The sequence below is a fragment of the Perca fluviatilis genome, chromosome 21, assembly GCF_010015445.1.
Source record: "Perca fluviatilis chromosome 21, GENO_Pfluv_1.0, whole genome shotgun sequence".
Classification (NCBI taxonomy): Eukaryota; Metazoa; Chordata; class Actinopteri; order Perciformes; family Percidae; genus Perca; species Perca fluviatilis.
In genome coordinates this window covers 2,749,961-2,767,460 of record NC_053132.1, presented here as the reverse complement: position 1 = coordinate 2,767,460, position 17,500 = coordinate 2,749,961, and the positions used below count along the sequence as shown (strand labels likewise).

General features: G+C 45.8%; 1 protein-coding gene across 1 annotated transcript in view; it reads left to right on the top strand.

Annotated features, from left to right (window-relative positions):
- LOC120551580 (glutamate receptor ionotropic, delta-1-like) overlaps positions 1–17,500 on the top strand; it is a gene marked incomplete at its 5' end in the record, with an annotated part of 570,300 nt that overhangs the window by 526,136 nt on the left and 26,664 nt on the right. Inside the window, one exon of the mRNA XM_039789066.1 lies at positions 8,785–8,838. Within this exon, the coding sequence (XP_039645000.1) occupies positions 8,785–8,838 (54 nt within the window). The remainder of the gene's footprint in view (positions 1–8,784; positions 8,839–17,500) is intronic.

The window sequence follows — 17,500 nt, the reverse complement described above, 5'->3', positions numbered from 1 at the left end:
ACCTAGGTACTGTCAGGGCACGCCCTCATACTCTGCTTCTGACTGGCTAGTAGTCCTTACCTAGCTACTGAGCATGTGCGACTCCCAACAAAGATGGAACAGAAGCGAGATGTCTCACTCTGTAGCTAAAACAGAGAGCTCAACACACCGGGTGAAAAGAGGAGCTGCAGCAATGCGCAGTATGACATAAATATGGTGTTTTTTTAAAACCGTGTAAACCTATTCTGATATAACCTCTAAATACAATTATGAACCTGAAAATGAGCAGAATATGAGGTCTTTGGAAAAAAGAGCCCTGTGGAGGAGTTCACCATTCTAGGTTTCTGTTTGTGTTTATAAGAAATGTTTTGGATATTACATTTTAATATATGCAATACCTGCAGGGAATACCGAGGTCAGTTGCTCCGCTAGTTGTGCATAAATACCACTTGATACATTTTATTTCTCTTATTTTTCCTTTTAAAGTGTTTGCTCTATCTTTTTCTTTAACCTCTTCGCCCACGCTCATCATTTAAAGCTACCATACACGTTTTGTTTTTACCTCAAGGGTTGACATATAAATGTCTCTGTGCCCACGGTCGCAGACAGGCTGTGTTTTATTAGGCATGTTCTTTAAAAAGAACATGAAGTTTTAGAGGTCTGTCTGCTGTCTGTGTGTGTGTGTGTGTGTGTGTGTGTGTGTGCGTGTGTGTGCGTGTGTGTGTGTGTAAGCGTGTGTGTGTGTGTGTGTGTGCGTGGCTCGGTAAAGGTTATGGTGACAGGTGTGATATCTGTAAGTAGGAGATGTCATGTGAAGTGTGTTATGAGAGCAGCGCTGAGAACTTAAATATAACCTGATCATTAGCTACACACACACACACACACACACACACACACACACACACACACACACACACACACACACACACACAGACCATCACTGTAACACTCATGTCACACACACACACAGATTTGTGGCACTATCTTTGTGGGGACCAGTCATTGACATGATGCATTCTCTAGCCCCTTACCCTAACCTTAACCATCACAACTAAATGTCTAACCTTAACCCTTACCCTCACCTTAACCATAACCTAATTCTATCCCTAATCCTAAAACCAAGTCTTAACCCTCAAACAGCCCTTTAAACTTGTGGGGTCCAGCATTTTGGCCCTACAAAGCTGTCGGGACCCCACAAGTATACTGGACTCCCGATTTTTGGACCCCACGAATATAGTTAAACAAGCAGACACACACACACACACACACATACACACACAGACCAAATGTCCAGCTAGATTGTCCTGCTGCTCTCTCTCTGTACTTCTGGTACTAACCTATACCTTATACACTCTTTGACCTGTACAGACGCCACCGATGTACTCCAGCCACCAGTGGTACAATATAAAGCAATGCCGCCCATTTTTGGCCCGCCTTGGCCTTTGACATGCTCACGCTTATTCTCTTCTTATTTTGTAAAATCCTAACCGTATACAGTACAGGCCAAAAGTTTGGACACATCTTCTCATTCAATGTGTTGCCTTTTTATTTTCATGACTATTTACATTGTAGATTCTCACTGAAGGCATCAAAACTATGAATGAACACATATGGAATTATGTACTTAACAAAAAAGTGTGAAATAACTGAAAACATGTCTTATATTTTAGATTCCTCAAAGTAGCCACCCTTTGCTTTTTTGATAACTCTGCAAACCCCCCTTGGTGTTCTCTCAATGAGCTTCATGGGGTAGTCACCTGAAATGGTTTTACCTTCACAGATTATTCGCTTCCTTCTCACTATTCTTCCATGTTTTTTCTTGCCTTCCCTTCTTTTCTTCTTCCCTCCTCCATTTATCTTGTCCCTCTGCCTCATCCCCCTCCTTCTATTCTTCATCACATTTAATTAATCTTGCTGGGTGGGGTGTGTTTTTTTGGTGGGTTGGGGGTGTTCACTCTAAGTTGTATAATGTTACATATGTGCTATGTGTTTCAAGGCTTTGGTTGTCCACTAAGTTATTTTAGGTTATTTCCATTATTTTGTCCACGGTGTTCTGTACTATCCTTCTCAGGATATTGTTAGGATTGTCCACCTGTTCTTGACAGAAGACCAACCACTCCTCCTTTCTTTCCCCTCCACATTTTGTGGGCTTATCATGGGGGCTGTTCACACACACACACACACACACACACACACACACACACAGGGTTTCAGGTTTCTGGGTTTCCACACTGGATTTCCACACACGGGTTTCTGGGTTTCCACACACACACTAGGGTTTCCTGACACACCTTTCACACACACACACACAGGTTTCCTGTTTCACACTGTTTCTGGGTTTTGGGTTTCCTGGTTTCGTTTCTGGGTTTTACACACACACACACACCTTTGTGGTACACACACACACACACTGGGTTTCCTGGTTTCTGTTTCCTCTCCTCCTCTGTTCTCTCTCCTCTCTCTCTCTCTCTCTCTTTCTCTCTTCTCTCTCTTTCTCTTTCTCTCTCTCTCTCTCTCCTCTCTCTTTCTCTCTTTCTCCTCTTTCTCTCGTTCTCTCTTCTCTCTTTTCTTTTCCTTTTCCTTTTTTCTCTCTCTTCTCCTCTCTCCTCTTTTTTTTCTCTCTTCTCTCTCTCTCTCTGTTCTCCTTTCTTTCTCTCTCTCTCTTCTCTCCCTCTTCTCTCTCTCCGTCCTTCTCTCTATTCTTTGTGTGGTCTGTTGTTGAAGCATTTAAGATGTGTTAATATAATACATATGGTACCATCAATATTAATGCATTGTATATCACGTATTAAATACATACAGTGGGTGTCACATATATTCTATACGTGTATAAACATGCACAACTTACTACATTGCAACACAGTTACATATCACAATGTAATGCTTATCAGTTTTGTGCAATCTTATAGTGGTGGGTCCCTGGGGTTGTGTGGGCCAGATCCATGTTGGCTGAGTGGGGCTGCTGTCCTTCTCCCTAGGAGGGACTACCTGCTTCTCTTCTGATGTTAACTTTGGAGTTGCTATTTTGTTGGCTATTTTTTCAAAGGGTGTGGGTCTCTTAGTGAGATTATTTTTTCACATTGGAGGGAGGAAGGTCATCTCTGTTTCTGTCTCCCCTGTTGAGCGGTGAAGCACCTATTCACGTTCCTCTCTGCGCAGCCATGTCTGCCTGGTCTTCCCTGTCTCTAGACCAGTTGGTGGTTCACTGAGCCTGTCTCTCTCTCTCTCTCTCTGACCTGTCTGCCTGAGGTCTTCCTGTCTCTACGGCCAGTTGGTGGTCACTGAGCCTGTCTCTCTCTCTCTCTCTGACCTGTCTGCCTGGGTCTTCCCTGTCTCTGACCCAGTTGGTGGTCACTGAGCCTGTCTCTCTCTCTCTCTCTGACCTGTCTGCCTGAGTCTTCCCTGTCTCTACCGGCCAGTTGGTGGTCACTAAGCCTGTCTCTCTCTCTCTCTCTGACCTGTCTGCCTGAGTCTTCCCTGTCTCTACGGCCAGTTGGTGGTCACTGAGCCTGTCTCTCTCTCTCCTGACCTGTCTGCCTGGAGTCTTCCCTGTCTCTCGGCCAGTTGGTGGTCACTGAGCCTGTCTCTCTCTCTCTCTCTCTCTCGACCTGTCTGCCTGGGGTTCTTCCTGTCTCTGACCCAGTTGGTGGTCACTGAGCCTGTCTCTCTCTCTCTCTCGACCTGTCTGCCTGGGTCTTCCCTGTCTCTACGGCCAGTTGGTGGTCACTGAGCCTGTCTCTCTCTCTCTCTGACCTGTCTGCCTGAGTCTTCCCTGTCTCTGACCAGTTGGTGGTCACTGGCCTGTCTCTCTCTCTCTCTCGACCTGTCTGCCTAGTCTTCCTGTCTCTACGGCCAGTTGGTGGTCACTGAGCCTGTCTCTCTCTCTCTCTCTGACCTGTCTGCCTGAGTCTTCCTGTCTCTAACGCCAGTTGGTGGTCACTGAGCCTGTCTCTCTCTCTCTCTCTCTGACCTGTCTGCCTGAGTCTTCCTGTCTCTAGGGCCAGTTGGTGGTCACTGAGCCTGTCTCTCTCTCTCTCTGACCTGTCTGCCTGAGTCTTCCTGTCTCTGACGCCAGTTGGTAGTCACTGAGCCTGTCTCTCTCTCTCTGACCTGTGCCTGAGTCTTCCCTGTCTCTACGCCAGTTGGTGGTCACTGAGCCTGTCTCTCTCTCTCTGACCTGTCTGCCATGAGTCTTCCTGTCTCTACGGCCAGTTGGTGGTCACTGAGCCTGTCTCTCTCTCTCTCTCTCTCTCTGACCTGTCTGCCTGAGTCTTCCCTGTCTCTAGGGCCAGTTGGTGGTCACTGAGCCTGTCTCTCTCTCTCTCTGACCTGTCTGCCTGAGTCTTCCTGTCTCTACGGCCAGTTGGTGAGTCACTGAGCCTGTCTCTCTCTCTCTGACCTGTCTGCCTGGGTCTTCCTGTCTCTGACCAGTTGGTGGTCACTGAGCCTGTCTCTCTCTCTCTCTCTGACCTGTCTGCCTGAGTCTTCCTGTCTCTACGGCCAGTTGGTGGTCACTGAGCCTGTCTCTCTCTCTCTCTCTCTTTGACCTGTCTGCCGAGTCTTCCCTGTCTCTACAGCCAGTTGGTGGTCACTGAGCCTGTCTCTCTCTCTCTCTCTGACCTGTCTGCCTGAGTCTTCCTGTCTCTGACCAGTTGGTGGTCACTGAGCCTGTCTCTCTCTCTCTCTCTCTGACCTGTCTGCCTGAGTCTTCCTGTCTCTACGGCCAGTTGGTGGTCACTGAGCCTGTCTCTCTCTCTCTCTCTGACCTGTCTGCCTGAGTCTTCCTGTCTCTACGGCCAGTTGGTGGTCACTGAGCCTGTCTCTCTCTCTCTCTCTCTCCTGACCTGTCTGCCTGAGTCTTCCTGTCTCTACGGCCAGTTGGTGGTCACTGAGCCTGTCTCTCTCTCTCTCTGACCTGTCTGCCTGAGTCTTCCTGTCTCTACGGCCAGTTGGTGGTCACTGAGCCTGTCTCTCTCTCTCTCTCTGACCTGTCTGCCTGAGTCTTCCTGTCTCTACGGCCAGTTGGTGGTCACTGAGCCTGTCTCTCTCTCTCTCTCTGACCTGTCTGCCTGAGTCTTCCTGTCTCTACGGCCAGTTGGTGGTCACTGAGCCTGTCTCTCTCTCTCTCTGACCTGTCTGTCTGATTCTCCTGTCTCTACGGCCATTCGGTGGTCCCTGAGCCAGTATTTGGTCAGGACCCATCTCTGCTTTAGATCTGTGACAGTGTGCAGATACTCAGCCAATTTATATTCTCTGTTAAGAGTCAAATAACAATTTAGTCTACTTTGTGCTTTTGTTTGACTTTTCCAATGTTCTAAATATTGATCTTTTGAATGATTCATAATCAGTTTTGTCCTGTTGAGTTGTTTTGAACCAGTGCTGATGGGATGGGAGCCTCATTGGTTAGCGTCACCATCAGCTGACTGAGGGCACTGTTTTCAGGATTCAGCTCTTGGGTTTTTAGTGCTTTAAAATGAAGTGTCTTTTGGTTTAAATTTAGATGTGTCCAAAATGTAATAGCTTGTTTCTGTATATTTAGCAGTAATGGGAAACGTCCCAGTTCTGCTCGACAGGCGTTATTTGGGGTTTTCCTTTGAACGTTTAGAGTTCTTCTACAGAATTCTGTGTGTATGGTCTCTATTGGGTGGTAGGGTCTCTATCGGGTGGTAGGGTCTCTATCGGGTAGTAGGGTCTCTTTTGGGTAGTAGGGTCTCTATCGGGTGGTGGGTCTCTATCGGGTGGTGGGGTCTCTATCGGGTAGTAGGGTCTCTATTGGGTGGTAGGGTCTCTATCGGGTGGTGGGGTCTCTATCGGGTGGTGGGGTCTCTATCGGGTGGTGGGGTCTCTATCGGTTGTGGGGTCTCTATCGGTAGGGTCTCTATTGGGTGGTAGGGTTGTTGTAGGGTCTCTATCGGGTAGTAGGGTCTCTATTGGGTAGTAGGGTCTCTATCGGGTGGTGGGGTCTCTATCGGGTGGTGGGGTCTCTATCGGGTGGTGGGGTCTCTATCGGGAGGTCTCTATCGGGTAGTAGGGTCTCTATCGGGAGGTCTCTATCGGGTAGTAGGGTCTCTATCGGGTGGTGGGGTCTCTATCGGGTGGTGGGGTCTCTATCGGGTGGTAGGGTCTCTATCGGGAGGTCTCTATCGGGTAGTAGGGTCTCTATCGGGTGGTGGGGTCTCTATCGGGTGGTGGGGTCTCTATCGGGTGGTGGGGTCTCTATCGGGTGGTAGGGTCTCTATTGGGTAGTAGGGTCTCTATCGGGTGGTAGGGTCTCTATCGGGAGGTCTCTATCGGGTAGTAGGGTCTCTATCGGGTAGTAAGGTCTCTATCGGGTAGTAAGGTCTCTATCGGGTGGTAGGGTCTCTATCGGGTGGTAGGGTCTCTATCGGGTGGTGGGGTCTCTATCGGGTGGTGGGGTCACTATCGGGTGGTAGGGTCTCTATCGGGTGGTAGGGTCTCTATCGGGTAGTAGGGTCTCTATCGGGTAGTAGGGTCTCTATCGGGAGGTAGGGTCTCTATTTTGTGGTAGGGTCTCTATCGTGTGGTGGGGTCTCTATCGGGTGATGGGTCTCTATCGGGTAGTAGGGTCTCTATCGGGTAGTAGGGTCTCTATCAGGTGGTAGGGTCTCTATCGGGGGGTGGGGGTCTCTATCGGTGGTGGGGGTCTCTATCGGGTGGTGGGGTCACTATCGGGTGGTAGGGTCTCTATCGGGTGGTAGGGTCTCTATCGGGTAGTAGGGTCTCTATCGGGTAGTAGGGTCTCTATCGGGTAGTAGGGTCTCTATTTTGTGGTAGGGTCTCTATCGTGTGGTGGGGTCTCTATCGGATGATGGGTCTCTATCGGGTAGTAGGGTCTCTATCGGGTAGTAGGGTCTCTATCAGGTGGTAGGGTCTCTATCGGGTAGTAGGGTCTCTATCGGGTAGTAGGGTCTCTATCAGGTGGTAGGGTCTCTATCGGGTAGTAGGGTCTCTATCGGGTAGTAGGGTCTCTATCGGGTAGTAGGGTCTCTATCAGGTGGTAGGGTCTCTATCGGGTAGTAGGGTCTCTATCGGGTAGTAGGGTCTCTATCGGGTGGTAGGGTCTCTATTGGGTAGTAGGGTCTCTATCGGGTAGTAGGGTCTCTATCGGGAGGTAGGGTCTCTATTTTGTGGTAGGGTCTCTATCGGGTGGTGGGGTCTCTATCGGGTGATGGGTCTCTATCGGGTGGTAGGGTCTCTATCGGGTGGTGGGGTCACTATCGGGTAGTAAGGTCTCTATTGGGTGGTAGGGTCTCTATCGGGTAGTAGGGTCTCTATCGGGTGGTAGGGTCTCTATCGGGAGGTAGGGTCTCTATTTTGTGGTAGGGTCTCTATTGGGTGGTAGGGTCTCTATCGGTAGTAGGGTCTCTATCGGGTGGTAGGGTCTCTATTGGGTGGTAGGGTCTCTATCGGGTGGTGGGGTCACTATCGGGTAGTAAGGTCTCTATCGGGTGGTAGGGTCTCTATCGGTAGTAGGGTCTCTATCGGGTGGTAGGGTCTCTATCGGGAGGTAGGGTCTCTATTTTGTGGTAGGGTCTCTATCGGGTAGTAGGGTGTCTATCGGGTGCTTGTCCCAGGAGTCATGCTCCAATCTACTGAGTGGGCCCCAAACTTCACTTCCATAAAGTGCTATCGGTACAATTACACTATCAAATATTTTAGTCCAGATTCTAATTGGGATGTTAATGCTGAACAGCTTGGTTTTTAATGCATACATTGCCTTGCATGCTTTTTCTTTAAGTGAATGTATGGCTTTATTGAAATTCCCTGATGCAGATATGGTCAGACCAAGGTAGGTATAATTTTGTGTGTGTTTAATTTGGGCGTTATTCAAAGTAAAATGGTATTTGGTTTCAAGACATCTGGCTTTTTTTTTGAAAGATCATAATTTGAGTTTTCTTGAAATTGACCTCCAATGCCCAGTTATGGCAGTATTGTTCCAGGATGGACAGGTTATGTTGGAGACCATCTCTGGTTGGAGACAACAGAATGAGGTCATCTGCATAAAGCAGGTATTTAATCTCTGTGTCTAAGAGTGTGAGGCCTGGAGCTGCTCATCGGTCCAACTGGTCTGCAAGTTCATTTATGTACAGGTTGAATAATGCAGGACTTATACAGCATCCTTGCTTCACACCGTGTCCTTGGGTAAAATATTCTGTTCGTTGATTATTAATTTTCACAGCACATTGATTGTGCTTGTACATACATTTGATAAGGTCATATACTTTGCCACCTATTCCACTTTGAAGGATTTTGAAGAAAAGTCCTTCATGCCAAATGGAGTCAAAGGCTTTTTTGAAGTCGATGAAACAAGCAAATATTTTTTGGTGGACATGTTTGTCAATTAAAGTATGTAAGGTGTATAGATCGGAGGTTCTGTAACTTGGAAGAAAGCCAATTTGGCATTTACTAAGTATGTTTTTTTCTTGAATAAAAGGTTAGTATCCTTGGATTTAGGATACTACAGAACATTTTCCCAAGGTTGCTGTTGACACAGATCCCTCTGTAGTTATTAGGGACTGATTTATTTCCATTTTTGTGGATTGGGGTGATCAGCCCCTGGTTCCCGACATCAGGAAAGCAGCCAGATGTCAGCACCATGTTGAACAGTTTAACAATTATAATTTGTAACTCTGAGGTACTGTTTTTCAGCATTTCATTTTTTATGCAATCTGTGCCACAAGCTTTTCTTGATTTAAGAGATTTCAGTTTGTCTGTTAACTCTTTGATAATTACACAAAATAATATTTTCTCTCTCTCTCTCTCTCTCTCTGTCTCTCTCTGCAGGCGGTGGAGACAAACCTGGCCTCCAAAGACAGTCACTGGGTGTTTGTGAATGAGGTAAGACGTTCAGAACACGCAACACCAATCTTTGTCACACATATGATTGTCTTTAAAGGGATACTCCACCGTTTGTTGAAATAGTTCTTATCCCGGTCTCCCCTGGCTGTAGTTAGGTGGGCCAACGCATTTTTTGTCTCAGTGCAAGTAATTAGGTTGTTTTTTTTTTGTCTTTTGTGGGCTCACTTTTACTCACAACATGCTAACCGGCAACATAGGATTCCATTCACTACGCTAAGCTAACTAGCGGCGGCGCTGCCGGTGTTGCACCGGACTAAAACAATGCATGCACAAAAAAATGCGTTGGCCTTCCTATCTACAGCTAGAGGAGACCCCACCTATCTACAGCTAGAGGAGACCCCACCTATCTACAGCTAGAGGAGACCCCACCTATCTACAGCTAGAGGAGACCCTACCTATCTACAGCTAGAAGAGACCCCACCTATCTACAGCTAGGGGAGACCCCACCTATCTACAGCTAGAGGAGACCTCACCTATCTACAGCTAGGGGAGACCCCACCTATCTACAGCTAGGAGAGACCCCACCTATCTACAGCTAGAGGAGACCCCACCTATCTACAGCTAGAGGAGACCTCACCTATCTACAGCTAGGGGAGACCCCACCTATCTACAGCTAGAGGAGACCCCACCTATCTACAGCTAGAGGAGACCTCACCTATCTACAGCTAGAGGAGACCTCACCTATCTACAGCTAGAGGAGACCCCACCTATCTACAGCTAGGGGAGACCCCACCTATCTACAGCTAGGGGAGACCTCACCTATCTACAGCTAGAGGAGACCCCACCTATCTACAGCTAGGGGAGACCCCACCTATCTACAGCTAGGGGAGACCCCACCTATCTACAGCTAGAGGAGACCCCACCTATCTACAGCTAGGGGAGACCCCACCTATCTACAGCTAGGGGAGACCCCACCTATCTACAGCTAGAGGAGACCCCACCTATCTACAGCTAGAGGAGACCTCACCTATCTACAGCTAGAGGAGACCCCACCTATCTACAGCTAGGGGAGACCCCACCTATCTACAGCTAGAGGAGACCCCACCTATCTACAGCTAGAGGAGACCGTGATATGCCCTATTTCACCAAACGGTGGAGTATCCCTTTAAAAGAAAAGGAAAAACAGGTCTGGAGATTTCAAACAAATAGTGACGGTGGTCTTAGGAAGGGAACACAAAAGTTTAAAAAAAAGAAGAAAAGTCCAAGGCTCTTCTTGCAAAAACAACTAAACCCCTTTATTTAGATCACATGTGTCAAATTTTCTCTTATCTCGAGATGCCAGACTGATCTGGGAGTGGAAAACTGGAGCTCGCCAGATCAGGACGCTCTCAGCAGGCTATTTTTTGTGGCATTTTTCATTCTTTTTACACTATTTCTAAACATCTGGCCCTCGATGTGATTCTCTTTTTCCGGTGTGGCCCTTAGAGAAGCTGAGTCTGACACTCCTGATTAAAAATGGTTACTTCATATTGTCACCTTCCTAAAATAATTGCCTAAGTCATTTAAAAAAAAAAAAATAATTTTGTTGCCTAAAATCATCTCCTCATGGTGCTGGCCACCTCTGGTAAAATTGCCTAAATCCTCAGTTGAGCAGGTCATGTGATTCTAAACCTTAAGTATAATTGCCTACCGTATGTCAAGCATGTGACTTAGGCCGTTTTATTTTTTGTGTTTTCTGAAAAACCTGAAAAAATGACTTAGGCAATTATTTTAGGAAGGTGACGATATTGAAATTGTTAGTACGTTAAAAATAGAGCTGGGTAACAACCATGGGAGATTTTAGACCCTTTTTAAGGGGGGCTCAAGCCTCCCTAAATTTAATCTCAGCCCCCCTAAAAATAATAATATATAATAATACATTTTTTTAAATCAATTTTTGTTATGGAACGACACAGAAGGTGGGACCCAAAAGCAAATGACCAACACAAAAAGTAAGATTAAGTGATTTAATGCGTGAAATATATACAATAAATGTGCTGGTGGCAAAAAAAAAAAAAGGGGAAGTTGTGTCGAGGGAATCCAGTGGTGAGTGCTGTGTGCTCTCCAGAGCGTGGAGGTGGTGGTGACCATGTGGTAGGCCTCCTCCAGAGTCCAACAAACATTTGAGTCCAATCCTTACTGAGAGAGAGAGAAGCAGGTGTGAGGAGCAAGCAAGCAAGCAAGCAGGCAGGCACACGAACGAGCAAGGCAGGCTGCAATATGAGACAAACACAGAAAAACTGCTTTAGCTACACCAGCAGGAACACCAGGAACACAGAAACTACAGGGAGCTAGGATTGCCACTATACCACGCTAGTAGACTTTTGCTGTGGCAGCTCCAAAAATATGGAATGAGCTACCTCTGCCTCTTAGACTGGCTTCTTCACGGTCTACTTTTAAATCTCTTCTTAACCCTTCTGTTGTCTTCGGGTCAAATTTGACCCGTCTTTCAAACTGTCTGTATCAGAAATATGGGTTTCTTTTTAACTACCTAATTTGGATGATTCCACACATCTCGCTTCGCAAGTACAACAACAGATAGGATCTCTACTTTCATTGACTTTTGGGTGTTTTATAATTCAAAACCAGACTGAACGTTAACACTTATCCTTCTGTAATTATCCTACCTTTAATATGAGTCTAAATAATTCATAATTTCTGCTTTTTAACTCAAGAATTAGGTATAATTTCCTATAAATGAGGTGTACTGAGTGACCATGAATTCCAAAAATGAGTGTAAAACTGGTAATAAGTTGGTGTTAGTTTATAAATGGTAGTGAAAAGAAGCATTAACGTAAAAAAAAAGAGACAAAACATTGAAAAAAAAGAGACAAGTGTCGATAAAAGAGATGAAAACGTCAGAAAAAGTGTTGATTTTCCGGACGACAATTACATGCTCGAATGGAAGACAACACAAGGGTTAAAACACACCTTTTTCCCTTGGCCTTTCCCAGCAGAGGCTGACATTTCTGTGTAATTATTTTGACTGTGATACTGTTTTATGTTTTAAACGTAGATGTTGTAAATGTTTTAAATTATTTAAAATGTTTCTGTACAGCACTTTGTGCAACGTCAGCTGCTTTTAAAGTGCTTTATAAATAAACTTGATTGATCGATAGACTGTACAATCTGGCGATGAGTGGATCACAGAGCCAGCCTTAAATACTGCAGGAGGTTGATTAGGGAATGAGCTTCACCTGGAGCCACCTGCCAGCTAAGCCACGCCCACAGCAATCAGCACAGGAGGGAGGACATGAGTGACAAACAAACAAAAAACACACAGAACAAGAAGCAGCACAGGCTGCCATGATGACATCATGACAATTTTAGTGCTTTAAATTGGAGTTGCAAACTTGTCTGTTAGTGACAGAGGACAAACAAGTACCTTTTCTTCGGACTAAGGTTCGGCTGTTTGGTTCTGGGGGCGTTTCGCACCTCCCATTTTGTTTCGGATCAAACTGAAAAGCCTAAAAAGTCCGGCCATGTGTGGAAGCACCCTTACAGTGAATACATTACTGAGGGCTCAGTTAATTACAGCTGCTTTTGAACCAGAGCCGCAGACAGACACAGGCACTGACCTTGAATAAAAAGCATAAAAAGCCAGAAAGGTTCAAGAGCACTTTCCTGTGTGTTTGTTATTAAAATAAATAAATAAAAAGAGCTTCTATCTGGCATGAAAACACAAGTTGAGTGCCTTTGGTGTCGATCCTCCAGCGGATGCCCTTTATCATTTTTTTTTCCCCCCACGGGGGGTCAGGCATGCGTGGGCGGCTTGAAATGAGTCTGGGTGCAAAGAGAAAATGACAGCCCCCTCTAACCACAGCAGGGATTGTGTTAAATCCCCAAAATACTGACATCTCCAGAGCAGGAGTTGTGATTTTTTTCGGCTTGTGTGCTTGTGATCGTGCAGGATCAATGCTAGGGACAGATACATATTTAAAATGCTCAGCTTAACGGCACTGAAGCAAGTGTGACTAGGCTTTTGGTAACGAGCAAAATCTCCAGATCTTCAAGCATGGTACAAGACAATAGAACACACACTGGGAATGGACACACTCACTCTAACAGCCAGAAATCCAATAGAGAAATGGAATAGATTGAATCCAGAGCATGTAGTTAATATACATAATTACACTTTCTACTAAGTGCACAATGTGGATGGGTGTGCATGCACGCACACGCACACAAACACACACACACAGACAGACACACAGACATACACACACACAGACACACACACACACACACACACACACACACACAGACAGACAAACAGACATACACACACACAGACACACACACACACAGACACACACACACACAGACAGACACACAGACATACACACACACAGACACACACGCACACAAACACACACACACAGACAGACACACAGACAGACACACACACACACACACAGACAGACATACACACACACAGACACACACACATACACACAGACACACAGACACACACACACACACACACACACACACACAGACACACACAGACACACACAGACACACACACACACACACACACACAGACACACACACACAAACAGACACACACACACACACAGACACACACAGACACACACAAGACACACACAGACACACACACACACACACACACAGACACACACACACACAAACAGACACACACACACACAAACAGACAGACACACAGACACCACACAGACACACAAGACACACACACACACACAGACACACACACACAGACAGACACACAACACACACACACACACACACACAGACAGACACACACACAAACACAAACAGACACAAACACACACAGACACACAGAACAGACACACACACACACACACACACAGAACACACACACACACACACACACAGACAGACACACACACACACACACACCAGACAGACACACACAAACACAAACAGACAACACACACACAACAACACAACACACAGACACACACACACACACACACACACACACACACAAACAGACAGACACACAGACACACACAGACCCACACACACAAACAGACACACACACAGACACACACAGACACACACACACACACAGACACACACAGACACACACACACACACACACACAGACACACACAGACACACACTCACATGCTTGTGGTGGTGCGGTTGTATTCTGTAGTAGTTGTAATGATCTCTCCTACTTGATTCTTGGCTGTATCAGTATCCAGCCATCTTCCCATGCAATTAACTGAGCTGACATCGGTGTTAACGACATAATTCGGAGGGAAGGAGGGCGCTGGCTGGCTGTCATCCGCTGAAGGCTGAATACAAAGACCTCAGAGCTCGCTTTCATCGCCACATTTACCTCCCAGCTTGGTACCAACCTCCTAATCCACTTAAAATTCTCTGCTTTGTTTGAGAGTCATCATTTAACTAATTACACTCTGAGTTTTTAATTAACCAAAAAGAGTGAAAACGGTGTTCACGGTCCCCAGAGCGGCTCGTTCGCCCCAAAACCTCTGATTGAGCTTTTTTGGCACGTTAAACAGTGTGTGTGTGATCAGATTTGGGGGGGTTTTTTCTCCCATTTTTTTGGATAAACGAGCGTTTGGGATGTAAAATGTGAGCGCAGTGTAACATTTTGTACCCTCTTTCATCAGGACTTGATTTCAGAATGAATCCCCTCTTTCCCTTCCCCATCTTCTCCTCTTCCTTCCTTCCCTCCGACTCAGTCTTCATCTTGTCAGCAAACACTTTGGGGAAATAGTTAGGTGATGGGCGTTTCTTTCCACAACAACGACGAGACGAAAACTAAATTAAAAATAATATAGTGCTAGAGCTGCAAAGACTAATCGATTAGTTGTCAACTGTTGCATTTATCGGCATCTATTTTGATAATCGATTTGAGTCAATTTTTCACGAAAAACTGTAAACCTTGTGTGATTGAAGCTTGTTAAATATTTATTATATGTTCTGTTTTTTTCTCTCCTCTGGGACAGGAAACTGAATATCTTTGAGTTGTGGACAAAACGAGACATTTGGGGCTTTTTGGGAAACACATTTTTCACCATTTTTGGACATTTTAGAGACCAAACAACTAATCCATTTTGTGTGGTTATTATATACTATATATATATATATATATATATATATATATATATATATATATATATATATATATATATATATGTGTAAAACAAACACAGTAACAGAGGGAACAAGCTGCTGCGGTGTGCACCTGAACACACCTCCCTGTAAGACCAGCACAACCAGAATGCACCTGAACACACCTCCCTGTAAGACCAGCACACCCAGAATGCACCTGAACACACCTCCCTGTAAGACCAGCACATTCAGAATGCACCTGAACACACCTCCCTGTAAGACCAGCACACCCAGAATGCACCTGAACACACCTCCCTGTAAGACCAGCAAGCCCCAGAATGCACCTGAACACACCTCCCTGTAAGACCAGCACGCCCCAGAATGCACCTGAACACACCTCCCTGTAAAACCAGCCCAGAATGACCTGAAAATCCTGTAAGACCAAGCCCAGAATGCACCTGAAAACCTGTAAACAGCAACCCAACTAAACTGTAAACCAGTACTAATGTAAAAATAATTCAGAAAACAACTGTAAAACCAGGGTGTCTGACAGCAAGGTAAAGCGGTTTTGTTTTAATCGTACTTTGAGTTGTAGCTGGCACCGAAACGTGTTCTGTGTCATGGTTAAAAAAAAACAACAAGCTGTAACGCTGGAATATTTGGCTGAAAATGGAGCCATTTTTCTCCAGGTAGTGTAGTGTTTTCTACACAGACAGTGTATGAAGTACTGGGTGGAAGTATATTACAAATGCACGCGCCTTGTCAGCAGTAGGAGACTGTCCCTTTCACCCCTGCCACATCTTTCTGCCACTAACACAAACCAGACTCCACCACGGACGCCAATTATAAAGACCTGGACAGAGAGAGGCTTTCACACAGCGGCGAGGAGAGGAGAGAGAACAGAGTGTTACAGTAATGAGAGAGGGAGAGGGATGGAGGGAGGAGTGAGGTGAGATGAGGACTGTAATTAAACGGAGGGGAAAAGGCAGAGAGACACCTAGTGGGCGGCAGTGAAGTCTAGTGGTTAGACAGAGTCTGTGGAGCGAGCAGCTGGCAGGTTTGATCTGAGAAGCGGTTGTAAATCCACCCAAACTCTGAAGCTGCTGAACATTTAGAAAATAAAAGACATGATGTCTTGTGATGCTGTGGAGGCTGGAAGCCATTCTGAAAGCTTTTGTGTCAAGGATATGCACGCAGCGATCTCACGTATGACGTTGTCTCCCCGATTGAACTTTTCTTAAGCGCCATGCTGCAAATATCACCTGCTGGCATGGTATTTATCTTTCAAAGTTCAAGAGAAAGTTGATTTTCCAGTGCAGGATAAAGATAGCCTAGAAATCTAGACGCCCCCCTAGCAGCAGCAAATGTAATCTGCAGCCAGGGTCAGTCTAGCAACTCTCCGTTGGCTTTGCGAGCTGGAAAAACCAAACTCTAGTCAGACCAATCACATCGTGCATAGAGCCGGTGGGCGGGGCTTATGGCTGCTGCTGCTGCTGGTGAACAGCGGCCTTCTGGAAGACTTGGAGTTCAGCTTTTCTTTGAGAAAAGAACAAAGAACGGCACTGAAGTCATTCTTAAAAAAGGAAGATGTGTTTGGAGTTTAAAGTTTATACTATCAGCTGGCGTTGCTCCGATTGGTTGGAGCGCTATCCTATTACGTGCAGAGAAGAATTTGAAAGACAACCGTTTGTCCCGCCCCCTCAGATTGAGCCCTGACCAATAGGGAGTTCCCAGACCTCAACATCTGGATGTGGGGCTGGCTTGTCAGGCTACGATAAACTGGTATTGTTAGTGAAATTTCCTGAACCTGATTGATATTGAATCGAAAATGTAATCGCGTGATGATGGTGCAGTGGATATTGCGCAGTGGATTGGTGTGAGAGACCAGGGTTAGATTCCCAATGCGGTACATCAAACAATGTGTCCCTGAGCAAGACACTTAACCCCTAGCTGCTCCAGAGGCGTGCAACTTCTGACATATATATAGCAATTGTAAGTCGCTTTGGATAAAAGCGTCAGCTAAATGACATGTAACGTAATGTCATCGAATTGAGACCTTGTGTATCAGAATTGAATCGATTTAAAGTGCCCATATTATGAAAAAAACACTTTTTCTGGTGATTTGGGGTGTTCTTTTGTGTCTCTGGTGCTTCCACACACATACAAACTTTGAAAAAAATCCATCCATGCTGTTTTGAGTGAGATCTGGTTTCTGAATGTGTCCTGCCTTCAGTCTCCTGGTGAGCTGTTCAAAATCGGCTCGGACTGTGACGTCACAATCCGAAATGAGCTGGCTAACCGCAACCGTTAGCTCGTAGCGTTAGCATTAGCATGCTAACGCTAATGCTAACACTAGCATGGTACCTCGTTCTCAATAGCAAAGCACTGCTACAACACACACAAGTTCACCATAATCTACAAAATAACTACTTACATGTGCGCCCTCATTTAGAAGTCTCCCAGCTAATCCTGCCTTGTAACTGACTGAAGTTGGAGAAACAGCCTTTCTTTTACTGTCTATGGAGCTAGCTGACATGCTCTACATCTGAGCTACTGAGCATGTGCGAGTGCA